Source organism: Mobula hypostoma, chromosome 10, assembly GCF_963921235.1.
Source record: "Mobula hypostoma chromosome 10, sMobHyp1.1, whole genome shotgun sequence".
Classification (NCBI taxonomy): Eukaryota; Metazoa; Chordata; class Chondrichthyes; order Myliobatiformes; family Myliobatidae; genus Mobula; species Mobula hypostoma.
The window spans coordinates 111034300-111056110 of NC_086106.1; the positions used below are offsets into that span (position 1 = coordinate 111034300).

Genomic DNA, 21811 nt, shown 5'->3' on the forward strand with positions numbered 1-21811 from the left:
CTCAAAACCCAGTCCAGAATAGCCTGCTCTCCAGTTGGTTCCTCAACATGTTGGTTCAAAAAACCATCCCGCATACATTCCAAGAAATCCTCTTCCTCAGCACCTTTACCAATTTGGTTCACCCAATCTACATGTAGATTGAAGTCACCCATTATAACTGCTGTTCCTTTATTGCACACATTTCTAATTTCCTGTTTAATACCATCTCCGACCTCACTACTACTGTTAGGTGGCCTGTACACAACTCCCACCAGCGTCTTCTGCCCCTTAGTGTTACGCAGCTCTACCCATATCGATTCCACATCTTCCCGGCTTATGTCCTTCCTTTCTATTGCGTTAATCTCTTCTTTAACCAGCAACGCCACCCCACCTCCCCTTCCTTCATGTCTATCCCTCCTGAATATTGAATATCCCTGAACGTTGAGCTCCCATCCCTGGTCACCCTGGAGCCACGTCTCTGTGATCCCAACTATATCATAATCATTAATAACAATCTGCACTTTCAATTCATCCACCTTATTACTAATGCTCCTTGCATTGACACACAAAGCCTTCAGGCGCTCTTTTACAACTCTCTTAGTCCTTATACAATTATGTTGAAAAGTGGCCCTTTTTAATGCTTGCCCTGGATTTGTCGGCCTGCCACTTTTACTTTTCTCCTTAGTACTTTTTGCTTCTACCCTCACTTTACACCCCTCTGTCTCTCTGCACTGGTTCCCATCCCCCTGTTGTGAACTAACCTCCTCATGCTTAGCCTCTTTAATTTGATTCCCACCCCCCAACCATTCTAGTTTAAAGTCACCTCAGTAGCCCTCGCTAATCCCACTGCCAGGATATTGGTCCCCCTAGGATTCAAGTGTAACCCGTCCTTTTTGTACAGGTCACGCCTGCGCCAAAAGAGGTCCCAATGATCCAAAAACTTGAATCCCTGCCCCCTGCTCCAATCCCTCAGCCACGCATTTATCCTCCACCTCATCGCATTCCTACTCTCACTGTCGCGTGGCACAGGCAGTAATCCTGAGATTACTACCTTTGCGGTCCTTTTTCTCAACTCCCTTCCTAGCTCCCTATATTCTCCTTTCAGGACCTCATCCCTTTTCCTACCTATGTCACTGGTACCTATATGTACCACGACCTCTGGCTCCTCACCCTCCCACTTCAGGATATCTTGGACACGATCAGAAATATCCCGGACCCTGGCACCAGGGAGGCAAACTACCATCCGGGTCTCTGGACTGCGTCCACAGAATCGCCTATCTGACCCCCTTACTATCGAGTCCCCTATCACAACTGCCCTCCTGTTCCTTTCCCTACCCTTCTGAGCTACAGGGCCAGACTCTGTGCCGGAGGCACGGCCACTGTCGCTTCCCCCGGGTAAGCTGTCCCCCCCCCCAACAGTACTCAAACAGGAGTACCTATTGTTAAGGGGCACAGCCACCGGGGTACTCCCTATTACCTGACTCTTCCCCTTCCCCCTCCTAACCGTGACCCACTTGTCTGCCTCCCGTGGCCCCGGCGTGACCACCTGCCTGCAACTCCTCTCTATCACCTCCTCACTCTCCCTGACCAGACGAAGGTCATCGAGCTGCAGCTCCAGTTCCGTAACACGGTCCCTTAGGAGCTGCATCTCGATGCACTTGGCGCAGATGTAGACGTCCGGGAGGCTTGGAGACTATTTGACAAAAATAGTTTTACCTTTCACTTTTGCTTTGCCATTCATTAATCAGAGACAGGATATAGAATTATTTAGACAGAGAGGATTTAATTGCAACACTTAAAGAGAAAATGGAGGGCTATGGTCCAGTGTCAGGCCAATAGGACTAGGCAGAGTAACATCTTGGCATGGACTAGATGGGCTGATAGGCGTGTTTCTGCATTGTAGTACTCCACAATTCCAAACACTTGCAGATAAATATAAATACTATGTTTTCTCCCCCCTTTAATTCCCAGTCTCTCCGTAGTCACCAGGCTGGAACAAAATGGAAAAGCTTAAGGACTGGCTATAGCATCATTGGGCATTGCAGAGGAGTATTTACAAACTGAGATCTGGAAACAAATTCAAATCCTGCCTATGGTTGGCAATTCAAATTCACATTGAACTCCATCGCAAAGACATACAGAATTCCTGTTGTTTGACAGATTATACACTAGTATTTTACCACTACGATCTGCAAGAAATTAAAGCAAATTGTATTGAGGGAATAAATTGTCCTGACACAGGGTTTTGTCCTGAAAAAGCAACACTTGCTTCCTCTAACACCACGCCTGCCCCCACATTAAAAAAAAGTTGCTGCTCAACCCGTTGAGGTTCTCCAGCAGATTGTTACACTAGATTTCAGCATCTTTTGCTACAGCAGCCAATGCAACTTCAAGCCTATAACATGAAAGTTGAAGATGAGCTATAAGTATCCAAATGAACTACTCAAGGGATCATTAGGAATGGGCATTCCACGCAGAACTTTCCAGCAATACAGTGGCATGCAAAAGTTTGGGCACCCCTGGTCAAAATTTCTGCTACTGTGAATAGTTGAGTAGAAGAACTGATCTCCAAAAGTGATAAAGTTAAAGATGAAACATTCTTTTCAACATTTTAAGCAACATGCGTGTATTATTTTTGTTTTGTACAATTTTAGAGTGATAAAAAGGAAAGAAGCACCATGCAAAAGTTTGGGCACCCCAAGAGATTTGAGCTCTCAGATAACTTTTACCGAGGTCTCACACCTTAATTAGCTTGTTAGGGCTATGGCTTGTTCACAGTCATAGTTAGGAAAGGCCAGGTGATGCAAATTTCAAAGCTTAATAAGTACCCTGACTCCTCAAACCTTGTCCCAACAATCAGCAGCCATGGGCTCCTCTAAGCAGCTGCCTAGCACTCTGAAAATTAAAATAAATGATGCCCACAAAGCAGGAGAAGGCTATAAGAAGATAGCAAAGCATTTTCAGGGAGCCGTTTCCTCAGTTCGTAATGTAATTAAGAAATGGCAGTTAACAGGAATGGTGGAGGTCAAGTTGAGGTCTGGAAGACCAAGAAGACTTTCGGAGAGGACTGCTCGTAGGATTGCTAGAAAGGCAAATCAAAACCCCTGTTTGACTGCAAAAGACCTTCAGGAAGATTTAACGGACTCTGGAGTGGTGGTACACTGTTCTACTGTGCAGCGACACCTGCACAAATATGATCTTCATAGAAGAGTCATCAGAAAAAAAACCTTTTCTGCATTCTCACCACAAAATTCAGCATCAGAAGTTTGCAAAGGAACATCTAAACAAGCCTGATGTATTTTGGAAACAAGTCCTGTGGACTGATGAAGTTAAAATAGAACTTCTTGGCCGCAACAAGCAAAGGTATATTTGGAGAAAAAAGGGTGCAGGATTTCATGGAAAGAACACCTCTCCAATTGTTAAGCATGGGGGTGGATCGATCATGCTTTGGGCTTGTGTTGCAGCCAGTGGCAAAGGGAACTTTTCACTGGTAGAGGGAAGAATTAATTCAATTAAATACTAGCAAATTCTGGAAGCAAACATTACACCGTCTGTAAAAAAACCGAAGATAAAAAGAGGATGGCTTCTACAACAGGATAATGATCCTAAACACACCTCAAAATCCACAATGGACTACCTCAAGAGGCGCAAGTTGAAGGTTTGCCATGGCCCTCACAGTCCCCGACCTAAACATCATCGAGAATCTGTGGATAGACCTCAAAAGAGCAGTGCATGCAAGACGGCCCAAGAAGCTCACAGAACTAGAAGCCTTTTGCAAGGAAGAAATGGCGAAAATCCCCCAGACAAGAATTGAAAGACTCTTAGCTGGCTACAGAAAGCATTTACAAGCTGTGATATTTGCCAAAGGGGGTGTTACTAAATACTGACCATGCAGGGTGCCCAAACTTTTGCTTCAGGCCCTTTTCCTTTTTTGTTATTTTGAAACTATAAAAGATGTGTAACGTTCCATTATATTGGCTTGTATATGTCTAGGGGAAATCCCGCCCAGCACTTGCCTCAACACTCCCCACAGGGTTGGTCGCCGTCCGAATCAATCACAAACATCAATCATCAGCCAGCACACCCAGTAAATTTTAACAAGTACACTTTATAGATATTACTAATTCTATGACATTAATATAAATTTGATACAGAGAGGAAAGTAATGAAAAAAAAAGGCGCCAAGACTTATCAAAGTCCAAGTTCTTTGCGCGCTACCGTTAGAGCTCAATCGATTTCTGACGACTACCCGGATCCTGTCGACTCACGGCTCGGGACCACCCGGAGTGACCGACCGGAGCCTTTCCGCACGTCCACCGTCCTCCCCGACTCTCCGCCAAAAACCCCTGTCCACCGTCCTCCCCGTCTCTCCTCCGACTCCCCGCCAAAAACCCCCATCCGCCGTCCTCCCCATCTCTCCTCCAACTCCCCGTCTCTCCTCCGACTCCCTGCAAAAACCCCGTCCCCAGTCATATGATACAGCATTATCATCCGAAAACAAAACGATACATGACCACCCATTGGCTAATAGCACCCTGCTGTCTGTATTAACCCAAGCAACTGTCTAGTTAGAGACTTTCTCAGCATTCCCCAGTATAACATATCAAGAGAAGCCATTTTAAATTTAACAAAAAAGAAAGACCCCGTACACTCTCCCCCCCACCAATAAAAGTCATGCCCTCATGATGTTAACAGAGTTCACCAGGGCTCCTTGTAAAACACAAAACCCAACCCAGGTCTCATATTCATCCTCTCCTTCCGGGGTGGGCCTGGCTCCCCAGAAAATTCTCAGCTTCAGGCGGGGCCCCTCAACCCTTCTCGTCAGGGAGGTAATGGCAGCCGCTAACTCGGAGGTCTCAGCCCTAACTGGGGGATGGGGCCTGGCCAAGCTTTCCCGCTCCACACCTCCACCCCTGGCTACTGGCACCTCCCCTGGGGCCTCATCTAGTTCCTCCTCCGGCACCTCCTCACTTTCGTCCTCCAGGAGGGTGTGGAGACCCCACGGCCCTGCCTCCCCCTGGACATGGACTGTCGCTGGTAGTTCCAACGTCATGACGTCGGCACTCATCCGCACTAACATCCAGCTGGACTCCAGTTCTTTCCCACACCTTCAAGCTATAAGTTCTACCTGCCCGATACCTTTAATCAAACTCAACCCTCGCACCAGTACATCTGCCGGAATGCGATAATCGACCCCACTTAGCACGCACGCATGATTCACCAGTACCTCCTCCAATTCACACCAACTTACATTCTTACCTCGATCCATCTTCGCACCACTTAACGCGACGACTATTACAGCTTTACCGAAAATCCAAATCCAGGACGGTGCCCCCACTTGTAACTTTCTGTTATATTGGCTAGGGGAAATCCCGCCCAGCACCTGCCTCAACACTCCCCACAGGGTCGGTCGCTGCCCGAATCAATCACAAACATCAATCCTCAGCCAGCACACCCAGTAAATTTTAACAAGTACACTTTATAGATGTTACTAATTCTATGACATTAATATAACTTTGATACAGAGAGGAAAGTAATGACAAAAAAAGGCGCCAAGACTTATCAAAGTCCAGTTCTTCGCGCGCAACCGCTGGAGCTCAATCGATTCCTGACAACTACCCGGATCCTGTCGACTCACGGCTCGGGACCACCCGGAGTGATCGACCGGAGCCTTTCCGCACGTCCACCGTCCTCCCCGTCTCTCCTCCGACTCCCCGCCAAAAACCCCCATCCGCCGTCCTCCCCGTCTCTCCTCCGACTCCCCGCCAAAAACCCCGTCCCCAGTCATATGATACAGCATTATCACCCGAAAACAAAACGATACATGACCACCCACTGGCTAATAGCACCCTGCTGTCTGTATTAACCCAAGCAACTGTCTAGTTAGAGACTTTCTCAGCATTCCCCAGTATAACATAACAAGAGAAGCCATTTTAAATTTAACAAAAAAGAAAGACCCCGTACAGATGGAAATAAAAAAAGTAATCTTGCTTAAAATATTAAAGAAATGTGTCATCTTTAACTTTATGCCTTTTGGAAATCAGGTCATCTTTTACTCACTTAGCTATTCACAGTAACAGAAATTTTGACTGGGGTGCCCAAACTTTTGCAAGCCATTGTAGCTTCTGAATGAATAGGAAAGATCAACATCCTTATCCTAGATTTAAAGAATGGGAGTTAATTTTCAGACATGAAGACTTTCATAGTGGCGCAGACCCCTGGACAGGGTTGCATAATTTTGGATTTCCAAGTGCAGTTAAAAACCCGTAGTAAAGTATGTAAATGTACAAAACAATTCTGGATAAATGCCCCATGGATTAAATATGGAACTGCAAGATAGCATCCTCTTTCAGTTAAGTTACAAAATCAACACAGCAGACACAAAATCAATACAAATTACTTGAACTTTAACTAGCAATGGAAGGATTAGCCAATATTTCACACTGCTGTTTTGCAGCAGCTAAGGACAAACAATCCCTACCTAATCGGCACATTATGTTCAGAGTGGTTTGACAAGTGTAGAACAGAAGTATCAGTTGGCAATGCCTGCATTATTGCCATCTCCAACTACCCGCAATGGCTTGTAATCTCAGACTGTAATTTTTAATGACAATTTCTTCATGCCATTTTGACCCAAAAAAAAATCAGGTTTTAAGTACATCAAATCTTAAGGAATGATTATGATCCTGCAAAAAAAAACATACAATCAGCTTTGCTGTTTAGAGAAAACTTCAATGCAAGTGACTGTTTGCCCTGCTTGATGACCTGACCGTTACTACTCATCAGATTAACAATACAGGAAAAGGAAATCCTGATTTGCAAGTCATTTTCTTCCATAATCAATGAAAGATGACATTTACTGACTGCAAAATCATAAGACCATAAGACATAGGAGCAGAAGTAAGCCATTCGGCTCATCGAGTCTGTTCCTCCATTCAATCATGGGCTGATCCAATTCTTCCAGTCATTCCCACTCCCGTTTTCACCCTTTGATGCCCTGGCTAATCAAGAACCTACCTCTGCCTTGAATACATCCAATGACTTGGCCTCCACAGCTGCTCGTGGCAACAAATTCCACAGATTTACCACCCTCTAACTAAAGTAATTTCTCCGCATCCCAGTTCTAAAAGGACATCCTTTAATCCTGATGTCGTGCTGTCTTACCCTAGACTCCCCTACCATGGGAAATAACTGCCATATCTAATCTGTTCAGGCCTTTTAACATTCGGAATATTTTTTATGAGATCCCCCCCATTCCCCTGAACTCCAGGGAATACAGCCCAAAAGCTGCCAGATGTTCCTCATTCGGTAACCCTTTCATTCCTGGAATCACTCGTGAATCTTCTCTGAACCTTCTCTAATGCCAGTATATCCTTTCTAAAATAAGGAGCCCAAAACTGCACACAATACTCCGTATGGTCTCACGAGTGCCTTACAGAGCCTCAACATCACATCCCTGCTCTTATATTCTATACCTCTAGAAATGAATGCCAACATTGCATTCACCTTCTTCACAACCAACTCAACCTGGAGGTTAACCTTTCGAACGTTTGCTTTACGAAACCTCACTGTAACGAAAGACCTACATTAGTATCCTGTTTTTGCTTTCAGAAAGTGAAAGGCAGCGCGCGATAAAAGGCAGCACGCGCCCTGAGCAGCCGCTCTCCCCCGGATTCAGAACGGCATTGCTTTAATACATTGCATTGAGCAGCCATTAGCAAGATGAGTTCTAAGGTATCGGAAAAGCCTGAAAGAGCTCGTAAGGGTGTTACACTTAGCATAAAACTAGACATAATTAAGCGTTTCGATCGTGGTGAACGAAGCAAGGACAAAGTGAGTTTGACTTGTGGAAGTTGACGAAGATGATGTTGAAGAGGTTTTGGCATCCCATGACCAAGAACTGATAGATGAAGAGCTGATGCAATTGGAAGAGGAAAGGATAACAATCGAAACCGAATGCAGAAAGTGAAGCAACTGCATGAGATTTTCGCTGCAATGATAAAGTACGACTTTAATTTTGAAAGAGTACGTAGGTTTAGGGGATATTTGCAGGACGGTTTGAGTGCTTACAAACAACTCTATGATAGAAAAATGTGCAAGGCTCAGCAGTCAAAGCAAGCCTTCCACATCAGCCACAGCAGACAACGAACCTCAACCTTCGACATTGAGGCGGGCAGTAATAGGAGAAGATGAGCTGCCTGCCCTGATCGACGATGAGATGACACCCCCGTGTCCCACCACCCCAACACCTGGGCCCCGGACAGATACCGATTCGCGAAGAACGCAGCGGTAGCCGGGAGGCACACGGTACATCTTTAGGTAAAAAGCCGAACTAAACATGCTAATAATTAGGTGCTGCCTAGCACGTAATTGTCGGCCCAGATCAGAGGCGATGCAATCGGCAATCGCCTCTGATCTGCGCCGACATTTATGTGCCGAGCAGCACCTAATTAATTAGCATGTTTATTTCAGCTTTTTTCTTAAACATGTGCTGGGTGCCTGCTGGCTACCACTGTGTTCTTCGCTGCAATGTATCGGGTCGGCAGCCCGGAGGGTGGGGGCCACTGCACCACCCAGCCTGCAATGACTCAGTCTAACACACCATCATCAGTGTGCTTGGCACTGTTTTCCCAATTCCGGTAACTGATACTACACTGTACATACATTATTTCTACTTTATATAGGCTGTGTATTTTTACGTGTTATTTGGTAGATTTGGCAGCTTCATAGTTTAAAGGTTACTGGAGAGCGCGATTATGCCAACAGCGCTTGCGTGAGATTTTCACTACGGAGATCTGAGCAGGCAATCGTTGTAGAGAAGTATTTCTACCTTATATAGGCTGTGTATTTATCATATCATTCCTGCTTTTACTATATGTTACTGTTATTTTAGGTCTTATGTGTTACTTGGCATGATTTGGTAGGTTATTTTTGTGTCTGCGAACGCTCACAAAATTTTCCCATATAAATAAATGGTAATTGTTTCTTCGCTTTACGACATTTCGGCTTACGAACTGTTTCATAGGAACGCTCTACCTTCGGATGGCGGGGAAAACCTGTAATAGTCTGCCTGTTTATTTCTTCCACCAAAGTGCATGACCATACAGTTTCCAACATTGTATTTCATTTGCAGGCTCTGTTTCCTCAACATTACCCGCTCCTCCATCTACCTTTGTATCAGCGGCCAAATTTAGCCGCAAGTCCATTAACACTGTAGTCCAAGTCGTTGACATACATCGTAAAAAGCAGCATTCCCAACATCGACCCCTGCGGAACTCCACTGGTAACTGGCAACCAGCCAGAATAGCATCCCTTTGTTCCCACTCTGCTTTCTGCCAACCAGCCAATGCTCCACCCACGCTAGTAACTTCCCTGTAATGCCATGGGATCTTATCTTGCCAAGCAGCCTCATGTGCAGCACCTCAAAGGTCTTCTGAAAATCCAAGTAAACCTTGACTAAAAAAGTTAAGGAAAACTGCTCATTGTAGGTAGTCAAGCAATAGTGATGCCATCTCTTAATAGTTTTCTTGTGAATCCAGCTTCTATGATGCTACTGCAAGATTTTGACTGCAGCGATATACACAAGTACTTCTGCAAATGACAATAAACTCAACTTGGCCTTTGAGATCCATGCAAATACACTAGACATTGATTGCAGCAGTACAGAGTTCAAGCCAACAGATTTTAAAGTGGAAGCAACACACATCAAAGTTGCTGGTGAACGCAGCAGGCCAAGCAGCATCTATAGGAAGAGGCGCAGTCGACATTTCAGGCCGAGACCCTTCGTCAGGACTAACTGAAGGAAGAGTGAGTAAGGCCCTTACTCACTCTTCCTTCAGTTAGTCCTGACGAAGGGTCTCGGCCTGAAATGTCGACTGCGCCTCTTCCTATAGATGCTGCTTGGCCTGCTGCGTTCACCAGCAACTTTGATGTGTGTTGCTTGAATTTCCAGCATCTGCAGAATTCCTGTTGTTTAGATTTTAAAGTGGCATTTCTTTAAATTGATCATTATAATGTCCACTTAAATTAAGTCTTTTTGATATACACTATAAACTCCAATTCAAATTTGGGTAGATAAAATTTTAAATTTGTACTTTATGGAGCCAAGGACACATGTTTTGGGATTTTAAAAAAATCAGTCAGAATGCTTTAAACGTAATGACCTCTGCACAGAGAGGTGTCCAGGAAAGCAACATCCATCAGTGATCCCCACCACCTAGGCCATGCTCTCTTCTCTGTGCTGCCATCAAGAAGCTCCTGTAGCACCTTCAGGACCCACACCACCAGGTTCAGAAAATGTTAATACACCTCAACCATCAGGCTCTTGAACCAAAGAGGACAACTTCACTGAACTTCATTTGTCCCATCACTGAAATGTTCCCACAACCTATGAATGTACTTTCAAGGACTCCACTCGTGTTCTCAGTATTTATATTATTATTTTACTTTTGTATTTGCAGTTTGATGTCTTTTGCACACTGTTTGAACATGCAAGTTGCTGCAGACTTCCATTGATTCCATTATGGATTTATTGAGTATGCACACAAGAAAATTAATCTCAGGGTTGTATATGTGTTGTATATTGACACATGTGTACTTAGATAATAAAGTTAATTTGAACTTTGAATCTCCCCACTTTTCGCACAAGCACTGGAGGGTGTAATATGCCCAATCATAATGTCCAATTTCAATTCTTAAAATCACTCTAGACATGCCAGCAAGTCTTTTAAAAAAAACTTCAGAACCTACACTATCTTAAATTACTGTGCAAGAACACAATTGTTTAAACCTGTCTGACAAAGAGACATTGTTCTAGCCAGACTGCAAAGTCCATTTTCAATCTCACTCAGAACTGGTGCCATACCAAGTGGATATTCAAGTTCTCGCAAGTACAATAAAATAAAATTTCAAATAGATTCTATTGTTTCCTGCAAAATTTGGAAATTACTTCAGAAAATCAATATTCTAATAAGTTTAAATAATGTAGAGCATTTCCACATTAGACATTTCAGAATACACACAAATAACCATAGTGGCAAAAGGTATATGTCATATACAAAATGGAACAGGAAGAATCATGAATTGAAGCACAAAGTCCACCATTCCTGGGTCAGAAAATAGATGTATCCCAACAACATCTGACAAAATCTCATTGTACATCCATCTCACCTCCCAAGCAAAGATATCAGTATCTACATAAACCTGGAGAATGGAAAATAAAAATCCATGGTCTGTTGTTTGCTTTAAAATGGATAAGCAAGACTTATTCCTGGCCTAGTCAATGCATCCTTAAAAATCATACCAGGCCTTCATGTTAACTTTAACCAAAGCAGAAAGTACAAATTAAATAGACATAACCAGTTCTCTTTCAGACCAAAATGATTTTTCAATGTAGCTGATTAGAGGGCAAAGTCAGAAAAACAGTCAGAAATACCAAGGTGTGGAGCAGTTTGGCTCAGTGTACTGAGGTTTAAATGATGTGGAAGGTTTTCATTTGAAGAATGTTTTAAAAAGAAAGGTCATTTGGAAATGGAAATCAGATTGTGGAAATTTTAATTTTAAAACATGTATAGAGCAGCTATATTGATGTTAAGGATTCTATCAGAACGAGCTATTCAAGTGCAAGAAGATTTGTTTGTTTTATCGACTACACAAAAGTATTTGATAAAGTGAAGCACAGTAAGTCATTTGAAATATTACAGAAAACTCTAGATCTAGATTCGAAAGACCTCTGCCTAATCAGAAATCTGTACTGGGAACAAACTGCCACTGTAAGAGTAGATGGAGAAGTGAGTCAGTTTACGAAAATCAAGACAGGCGTTAGACCATGGTGTGTTTTCTCCCCGATTTATTTAATGTGTACAGTGAAACAATCTATATACTAAAACTCTCATGCTCTGTCTGTCTGTTTGTCTGTTTGTGACCTTCAATTAGCTGCATTACAGCGGCACTTTTTTCGGCTAAATTGAATTAAAATGCGCTAACTTACAGAATGCAAGCAAAGTTCAGGGTTATATATTCGTATAAAATTGCTCATTCGCCAAAAATCAACAAGCTGCCTTTCACCCAAGACCCGATCGGCCACCATGGAAATCAGGATGCAACAGCCCGACGCATGAGCACGGCCAGCCTCAGCAGCACCTCACGATGCTCACAGCAGCCACACCAACCGCAGCAAAATGGCAGGGCTATCACGTCCATTTAGGAGAGCACCAACCACATCATCAAGAAACAACAGCATCTTGGAGGCTTTGGTGTTACTGCTTCCCATCTTCTATCAAGCATTAGGGTAAAAATATATGGATAGCTAATTATGTTGTGTAGAAAAAGAAAGGGGACATTATGGTCAAGAGATGATGCCAAACATCGTCGGGAAGCAGCAAGGAGAGGGAGAGAACAACAATCAGATGAGGCCAAGGCCGCACGACTCCAGGATCAAAGAGTTAGGACAAAAAAGATGAGAGAAGACGAGACAGAGGAGGTCAGGCATACACGTGTTCAAAACGACAACAATAGGCACAGACGGAGGACAGAACAAGAATCCAATCAGGCCAGGGCCGCACGACTCCAGGATCGGAGGGAAAAAACAAATGGTAGAAGAGATAAAGGATAAAAGGGTTGCGTGTCTCCAGAATGACAAAAACAGGCTGAGAAGGAGGAGAGAGGAAGAGACAGAGGAGAAAAGGAAAGATCAACTCGACAATATGTGGCACAGAGTAATTATTGCGAGAGATGTGGTCATAAAGAGTGTCATTTGTTAAACGAGGAGCAATATTTGTCTTGCTACGCGTCTTTCTTCTTTAATACACTGACTACTACTTCTTTAATTTCCAAAGCACATCACATCACACTGCACTACCTTTCTCTCAAAAGGTGCCCCAATGGGTCACCCGGTTGTCTGATATTACAAAAAGATAAGAAACATCTTGGGAATCAATAATTTCAGATATGCAGATGACACTGTGTTAATTGCAAGTACGGAGGAAGAACTACAAAACTTAATTGATAAAATTGTTGAAGGAAGTGCAAAAATGAGTTCATCAATTACAAAAAGACAATGTATGGTGATATCGAAAAAGGAGAATCCTATCTGCAGGCTGAGAATAAACGGGGAAGATATAAAACAATTACAGAACTTTTGCTACTTAGGAAGCTGAGTGACATCAGATGGCAGGTGCGACATGGACATCAAAAGAAGAATAGGGATGGCAAAAGACACCTTTACGAGAATGAAGAGTATACTGACCAACACTAAACTAGGCATGACAACCCACCTCAGAGTATTGAAATGTTAACATTTATCCAATTATGTTACATGGCTCAGAATGTCGGACAATATCTGGTAACATGAGGAAACGAATTGTAGCAGCAGAGATGTGGTTTTTGAGGAGGATGCAAAGAATATCTAACAAGGATGTCATGAACAGAGCAAACACAAAAAGAGGAGTTAGACTGCATGGTAATTATGGGAAAGATTGAAGGGAAGAAAGCAAGAGGAAGACAAAGACAAATGATAATGGAGAAAGCAGCCAGAGAACTGGAAATGAATACCAATAAATTGATCCACTTGACCAGAAACAGGAGTGTGTGGGCCATGGCAGACAAAGCTCAAACTGGGCATGGCACCTGATGATGATGATGATAGAGCCAAATGCTAATTATAAACTTTGAATTAGTTATCTAAAGATGAAAAGCCACAAGGCAGCATGAAAAGGTGATACAGCTAAATTTAGAGCTCCACAGAACTTGAGGTAAATGTGCAGCAGTGTCAGAGGGAAAATATCGCCGGATCAAGTCAGTCCCAATCTGATGGATTAAACAATCACTGAAGTAGTAACAATTCATAGCGATTACAGTAAAGGCACAGTAGGATTGTATATTTTTTTAGTAGATATCTCATGACAATGCATACTTTGCAAATTGCTTAAATACAAAGCAAAGGAAGAGGGGCAAGATAAAGCAAGCAACATGTTTAAGTATTCTTAAAAAGGCTAAAGTGCAATAGCAGCTTGCAAGGACAGATGCCTTTTCTTGAGGCACACCATTTTGCAAAGTGAGGTGTTGGGGAAAAGTGTGCAAGAACACTGAGGCAAGGTACAGTAAAAGCTACTTGTCATTGTATTTTTGTTATAAAACTGGAATATGGAAGTAGTGACCAATTTTTTAAAAAAATAAGATTTCGGGGGTGGGGGGGTGGGAAGAATCACATAGGCACAGCAAAAAACTATTTGAGAATGTCTACATGGCCACATGATGCCAACAACCATTAGCTTCAAACACACCACTAGTGCCATTAACAAGTTTCTCCAATGGCTGGTATATTTCCAGACCTTTGGGCTCATGTCCTTATCATGATGTTTTGCAATTGAAAAGTATACATTATTCCAGCAGATGGAAACAATAAAACAGCAGCAAGTCTGAAGCCATTTAAAATCAACTTTAATTTATGCACCTTCTGGCAAAGCAAAATTCAGTATTTTTAAAAATGCACTTCCAGCCTGATAACAATTACTGTTTACAATGGCAAGTAGACAAAACATACCAACAAGTCCAAATGATTTTCTTGAAATTTCTACTGAATATTTTGCCAGAAATATCTGGATCTTGAAATTCTTACACAAGAAATTTTTCCACCCTTTCAGTTATCCATAAAGTCACCACAAATATAACAAAGTAGCCAATTATTAAAAGCAACAATAGGTAAACTGAATATATTCAAGCAATAGTCACTTAGTTGAATTGTGTTTGGGGATTACAGATTATTCAAAATTTAGTGGTTTAGAAATTCAGACACAAAGCACCACTCAGTGAAATGAGACTACAATCATTGTTGTCCCTACACATGCAAAAGGCAATGGTGTAGAGAATCTTGTCACAGCAGAGACAGAAACTGGAGTATGAAGACCTTAGAGCAGGGGTTCCTAACCTTTATGCCATGGAGCCTTATCATTAACAGAGGAGTCTGTGGACCCCAGACTGGCTACCCCTACCTTAAATGAAGACAGTAGTCAGAGCCAGCTGTAGGAGTTTGGAATAAAAGGCCCTTTAACATCAATTCCTTTCTCCTGTATAAAATCACCAGCATACATCTCCTGCAACAGGACCACAACTGTTTAAGCCGATATTACATTGATTATCATTAGCTGACAGCCATTGCACTCGAGTTGCTGCCAAACTTTGTGCACCCAATCAAGTAAAACAAAACCCTGGAGAACTCAGTGGGTCAGGCAGCATCTAAGAAGAGGGATAAACATTTGATGTTTTAGGCCAAGACCTTCAAAACTGGAAAGAAAAGGGGCAGAAACCAGAATAAGGTTGGGGGAGGCGGGGGGGAGATGGTTTGAGATTCTATCATGGTGCCATTTGCTTGATGCACCTCTGAATTAGTCACTCTACTTTTGTTCTTAGTATCTCCATCTTAATTGTGACCTTCCTTCATGGGTCCATTTGTCATATATAAAAAAAATAAGCATATGATAGTAACTGACCACAGGTTTTGATGTATTCTTTGGTTAAGTAGCATGTAGGTCAAAATTCTAGCTTTAAGCAAAGTCATGGCATAAACATTTTATTCCAAGACAGATAAGTGGCTTTGAAAGCCAGACTCAGCTAGACCAAGGCCATTTGAATTACTATGAATGGTATAGCGAAATTCATTTAAAAACATACAAATCATTCAAACAATACTTGAATAGTATTTTTCATTATTAAGATCAATGACTAAATAGGTCCTAATTGATGAGCTTTAGGATAGTATCTAAATGAGTAAACTCACTCTCCTGTGGAAGATTTATACCAATGGCCTCATTCATGTCCTTCACTTAAAGCAGTCTCAACTTTCACACCAACAAAAGCCACAAACTTGTTAAGAGTGTCACCATGAACAATTGCTGAGGCAAGAGCAGGAGTCTGAGTTTTAGCCATTTCATCAACATTAACCACTCATTTTGTCATTACTTGCATACCTTTAAAAGCTAGGATAATCTAGCAGCCAGGTATTTAACAGCTGTAGATTACATCATGAACAGTTCTGTAGGATGTACCCTGTAGAACTCCTTTAGCATGGTGAAAAGGTCAAATCTTTCTTTGCAGATAACAGACCTGCTGAGCATAGCTAGTATTCCACCCCACCCCAGCCCCCAAGTCTGATTGGTGCTGCTAAAATGTTTCAGCAAGTTACTCCCATGAATCCTTACCCAGGGTTCAGTAAGTTCTTCAGATTTCAAAGTTGAAAGTACAAACCCCATTTCCAGAAAAGTTGGGATATTTTCCAAAATGCAATAAAAACAAAAATCTGTGATATGTTAATTCACGTGAACCTTTATTTAACTGACAAAAGTACAAAAAAAAGATTTTCAATAGTTTTACTGACCAACTTGATTGTATTTTGTAAATATAAACAAATTTAGAATTTGATGGCTGCAACACACTCAACAAAAGTTGGGACAGAGTTAAAATAAGATTGAAAAGTGCACAGAAAAGTCATGCTACTGTGACAATTATAGCCACCTGGGCTTGGGAGTACTTCGGAAAACCATAGTCACCCAACAGTCCATCGCTGCATCCAGAAATGCAACTTGAAACTGTATTACGCAAGGAGGAAGCCATACATCAACTCTATGCAGAAACGCTGGTGAGTTCTCTGGGCCCGAGCTAATCTCAGATGGACAGAAAGACTGTGGAACCGTGTGCTGTGGTCAGGTGAGTCCACATTTCAGCTAGTTTTCAGAAAAAAACGGGCGTCGAGTTCCCCATGCCAAAGATGAAAACAACCATCCAGATTGTTATCAGCGAAAGGTGCAAAAGCCAGCATCTGTGATGGTATGGGGGTGCATCAGTGCCCACGGCATGGGTGAGTTGAATGTATGTGAAGGTACCACTGACTCTGAGGCGTATATTAGGATTTTAGAGAGACATATGTTGCCATCAAGGCGACGTCTCTTCCTGGGACGTCCATGCTTATTTCAGCAGGACAATGCCAGACCACATTCTGCACGGGCTACAACAGCGTGGCTTTGTAGACACAGAGTGTGTGTGCTTGACTGGCCTGCTACCAGTCAAGATCTATCTCCTATTGAAAATGTATGGTGCATCATGAAGAGGAGAATCAGACAACGGAGACCACGGACTATTGAGCAGCTGAAGTCTTATATCAAGCAAGAATGGACAAAATTTTCAATTGCAAATCTACTACAATTAGCATTCTCAGTTCCAAAACGATTAAGAAGTGTTATTAAAAGGAAAGGTGATGTAACACAATGGTAAACATGCCTCTGTCCCAACTTTTGTTGAGTGTGTTGCAGCCATCAAATTCTAAAATTGTGTATGTTTACAAAATACAATTAAGTTGATCAGTAAAACTACTGAAAATCTTTTCTTTGTACTTTTGTCAGTTAAATAAAGGTTCACATGAATTAACACATCACAGATTTTTGTTTTTATTGTACTTTGGAAAATATCCCAACTTTTCTGGAAATGGGGTTTGTACATATGTCACCATTTACAACCCTGAGATTCATTTTCGTGTGAGCATACTCAATAAATTCAGAATAGAATAATAACTGTAATAGAATCAATGAAATGCTGCACCATCTTGAGCACTCAGCCAGTGTGCAAGTGACAAGGTGTAAATGCAAACACAAACAAATAAACGAGAACTTGAGATGAAGAGTCCTTGAAAGTGAGTCCACAGGTTGTGAGAACAGTTCAGTCATTGAACAAGTGAAGTTACATAAACAAAACGCTGGAGGAACTTAGCAGGTCAGGCAGCATCAATGGAAAAAAAGGGTACAGTCGATGTCTCAGGCTGAGACCCTTCAGCAGGACTGAAGAAAAAAAATGAGGAGTCAGAGTAAAGGGACAGGAGGGGAGAGAGAAACACAAGATGATAGGTAAAACCAGGAGGAGGGGTGAAGTAAAGAGTTGGAAAGTTAATTGGTGAAAGACATACAGGGATGGAGAAAGGGGGAGGGGGAAGGAGCACCAGACAGAGGCAATGGGCAGGCAAGGAAATAAGGAGACAGAGAGGGAAATGGTGGAGAGGTGGGGGTGCACATTACCCGAAGTTTGAGAAATCAATGTTCATGCCATCAGGTTGGAGGCTACCCAGATGGAATACAAACTGTTGCTCCTCCATCCGGAGTGTGGCCTCATCATGACAGTAGAGGCCATGGATGGGCATGTCGGAATAGGATTGGGAAGTGGAATTAAAATGAGATCACTGGGAGATCCCTCTACTTCTGGCGGATGGAGTGAAAATGTTTGGCGAAGCAGTCTTCCAATCTATGTTGGGTCTCACCGTGATTTCCCTCTCTCCTTAGCTCCTTGCCTGCCAATTGCCTCCCTCTAGCACTCCTCCCTCCTTTTTCTTTCTTCCATAGCCTCCTGTCCTCTCCTATTAGATTCCACCTTCTCCAGCCCTGTATCTCTTTCGCCAATCAACTTCCCAACTCTTTACTTTACCCCCCCCGTTTCATCTATCACCTTGTGTTTCTTCCTCCTCTCCCTCCACCCTTTGACTCAGATCTTTTTTTCTCCAGTCCTGCCGAAGGGTCTCATCCCAAAATGTCGACTATGCTCTTTTCCACAGATGCTGTCTGGCCTGCTGAGTTCCTCCAGCACTGTGTGTGTTGCTTGGATTTCCTGCATCTGCAGATTTTCTCTTGTTTGTGTTGAGTGAAGTTATCCCTATTGGTTCAAGAGCCTGATGATTGTGGGGTATAACTGTTCCTGAACCTGCTGGAGAGTCCTGAGGGTCCAGAACCTTCTTCTTGAAGACAGTATGGAGAAGACAACATGAGCTGGGAGTGGGGATCCCTGGCGATGGATGCCGTTTTCATGTTCTGTGTAGATGTGCTCAATGGTGGGGACGGCTTTACCCATAGACTGGTCCATATCCACTACTAATTGTACGATTTTCCAGTCAAAGGAAAGGGTGTTTCCATACCAGGCTGTGAGGCAGCCAGTCAATATACTCTGCACTACACATCTATAGACATCTGTCATAGTTTTAGATGTCAATCTTCACAAAAGGAAGTAGAGGTATTGCCATGCTTTTTTCATAATTGCACTTGTGTGCTGGGCCAGGACAGCACTTCAAACAACAGGAAGGAACTGGAAGTGCTGATCCTCTTCACCTTGATCCTCAGAAGAGAACTAGCTCATGCACTGCTGGTTTCCTCCTCTTGATGTCAATAATCAGCTCCTTGGTCTTGCTGACATTGAGTGAGAGGTTGTTATTATGGCACCACTCAGCCAGATTTCAATCTCCCTCCTAAATGCAGACTAGTCACCACCTTTGATTTGGCCTACAACAATGGTGTCACCAGCAAACATGGCATTGGAGCTGTGCTTACCCACACAGTCATAAGTATAAAGCAAATAGAGCAGGACGCTAAGTACACAGCTTTGTGGTGCACCAGTTCTGATGATTGTGGAGAGGTTGTTACCAATCCAAACTGACTAGAATCTGCAAGTGAGGAAATAGTGGATCCAATTGCACATGGAGGTATTGAAGTTTATTGTTTTGTTTTGAAGGGATGGTGGTATTGAATACCAAGCTGTAGTTCATAAAGAACATCCTGATGTATGTATCTTTGTTGTCCAGCTGTTCCAGGGTTGAGTGAACAGCCAATGAAATGGCACCTGCTGTGGACTTGTTGCACCAAATTGGAGTGGATCCAAGTTGCTTCTCAGGTAGGAGTTGCTATACAACCTTTATTTCCTAGTGTTTCAGCAGAATCTGGATAGAAAAATTACTAACACTTAAGCAAAACTTAGGTCAGCACCACAGATTCCCCCCCCCTCCCCCAGGCATTAGGAACAAAACACTCAAGAAAATCAGTTTGGAAGTAACTACATCCACCTAAATGACAGGTCTAAGATATTTCCATACTCATTTGACAGATTTTTTTTTTAAAAATCACTTCCAATGTAATATTTCATATACATACTTAGCACAGAAAATTCAAATGAACAAATGAAGGCAACATCATTTTCTGACACACCACTTTATTAATACCTTTCCATGCTGCAGGATAGCATCTGTGCTGTTTATCCAATAGTGATGCTGTTTTCTACATTTCAATTGTTAAACTCTCCTCAGTAAAGCCCAAAATAAAATACACTATGAGATACAGTTTTACAATTCCACGTTTTATTTAAAAAACGGGATTTGGCAAAACGAGAACTAGGACCAAAAACAAATTTTGACAGTTGAGATAAACACGATATAATCAGACCACAGACCTTTCTATAAAGCATCTAGTGGTGCTCTGCGCAATTTACTTTCAAATGTCGTGAATGCCAGTTAAAGAATCTTGAATTATTAGACATATTTGCACCTTCAGTCCATTCTTCGAATAGCAGGAATTCTTCTAAGATATGTCTCCATTCACTAGAAAGTTAAGTGATTGGAACGACAATACACACCGCCTGTCAGCGACGTAAACTAACGTTAGATTTTACAGGAGATTGTTTGGTCCTTCTAGAAATCTCTATAGCTAATACTGAAAATAAACCATGAAAAAGTTACAAGATCAACTCGCTAATTGACCCGCCCTTACAAATAAAATGTATGCGGTTATATAAAGGCATAAACGGAAAGCAGACATTGCAATACAGAAAATAACACTCCGGAGCCTACATTTGGTTGTTTTAATGCCTAAATTAATGTAGAAACGCCAAATATACATTCGTACAGATAATGTTGTTTTGTCAGTAGGAATGACCCTACGTTCATTCTCCCAAAAATAAAACACCTTTCCCACAGAGGCAAAAGACTGCCATGGTCTGGAGAAAGAATGAAGGCCACAGCGGAAGCCTCGGGCTCGATTTCCAGCCCTGCCCGGCTGTGCAGGACAGAGGCGGAACACTCACCCTCATTCGGACCTCGTAAGTGGTGTACTTGCTCCTCCCGACGCCGATGGTCTGCGGGTTGAAGATGTCGATCTCTAGGAAATTGCTGGGGGGACCGTAGGCATCGTTCAGATCCTGCGGTTTGCTGTGCAGTCTGCGGGTGTCGGCCACCCCGAGCGCCTCCGCCATCTTCCAGAGAGGACAGATTAAATTTTAAACCCCGCTCTGCTTACTTTACCGCCAGCGCTCGGTCTGAGGCGTTTTAAAATGCAAAAGATTGACAGACTCCACCCGCAGCCGGCATAAACCAATAACGCAACATTCATCCGCACATATTACTTATTCAGCGTTCTGAAAATCGGGCGGACCGTTCCCTGGAACCCATGAGAGGGGATAAATCAACATCGACGTCTCTCTGTCACAGGGGTGCTTGAATATTCATAGTACAGGGCGAGCTCGCTGCACTTCGCACCAGCTCGGAATATTCTCCCGCACTGCGATTCGCCGCCACACGAGAACATGGTATATTCATGTTACCGGGTGCACCTTGCCCTTAAAGGCTTGCACCACACTGAAAATTGATTATCCATGTTACAGGGTGTAGCCTTCCTGTGATACAGTGTCCTATCTAAATGATGTTGGAGATGTTTTATTCAGACTCCGAGTGTTAGTTTGCCCACCTTCGCCACAGCAGAAGGCAACGCCCATTGCATTGTATTACCTTTCTTTGAACGGAACTGTTGGTTTTGACTATAGACTGGTGTTAAGACTATAAGACTGATGCACCTTCAATTATTCCAAAAGACTGAAGTAGGGTAAATACTGAAAGGCTTGTATTCGCAGTAAAACATGACTTCCAGCATGCTGAGTGTCTGCCCCTGGACTGAGGGAGAGGAGCAGGGTGAAATCACCTTTATTCAGGGGTCTGTGGGAGGAGCACAGGGGGAGTCAGCAGAGGGGCGTGTCCAGACAGTTA

At 42.8% G+C, this 21811-nt stretch overlaps 1 protein-coding gene across 3 annotated transcripts in view; it reads right to left on the reverse strand.

Annotated features, from left to right (window-relative positions):
• The window catches only part of LOC134353115 (sorting nexin-12), a 35397-nt gene extending 14101 nt beyond the window's left edge, over positions 1 to 21296 (reverse strand). Inside the window, exon 1 of one of the 3 annotated variants that reach the window (XM_063061043.1) lies at positions 20857 to 21296. In XM_063061043.1, the coding sequence (XP_062917113.1) occupies positions 20857 to 21024 (168 nt within the window). In that variant the 5' untranslated portion in view covers positions 21025 to 21296. The remainder of the gene's footprint in view (positions 1 to 20856) is intronic. The other 2 variants (XM_063061042.1, XM_063061041.1) reach the window with 2 other exon arrangements.
• Between the last annotated feature and the right edge of the window lie 515 nt (positions 21297 to 21811).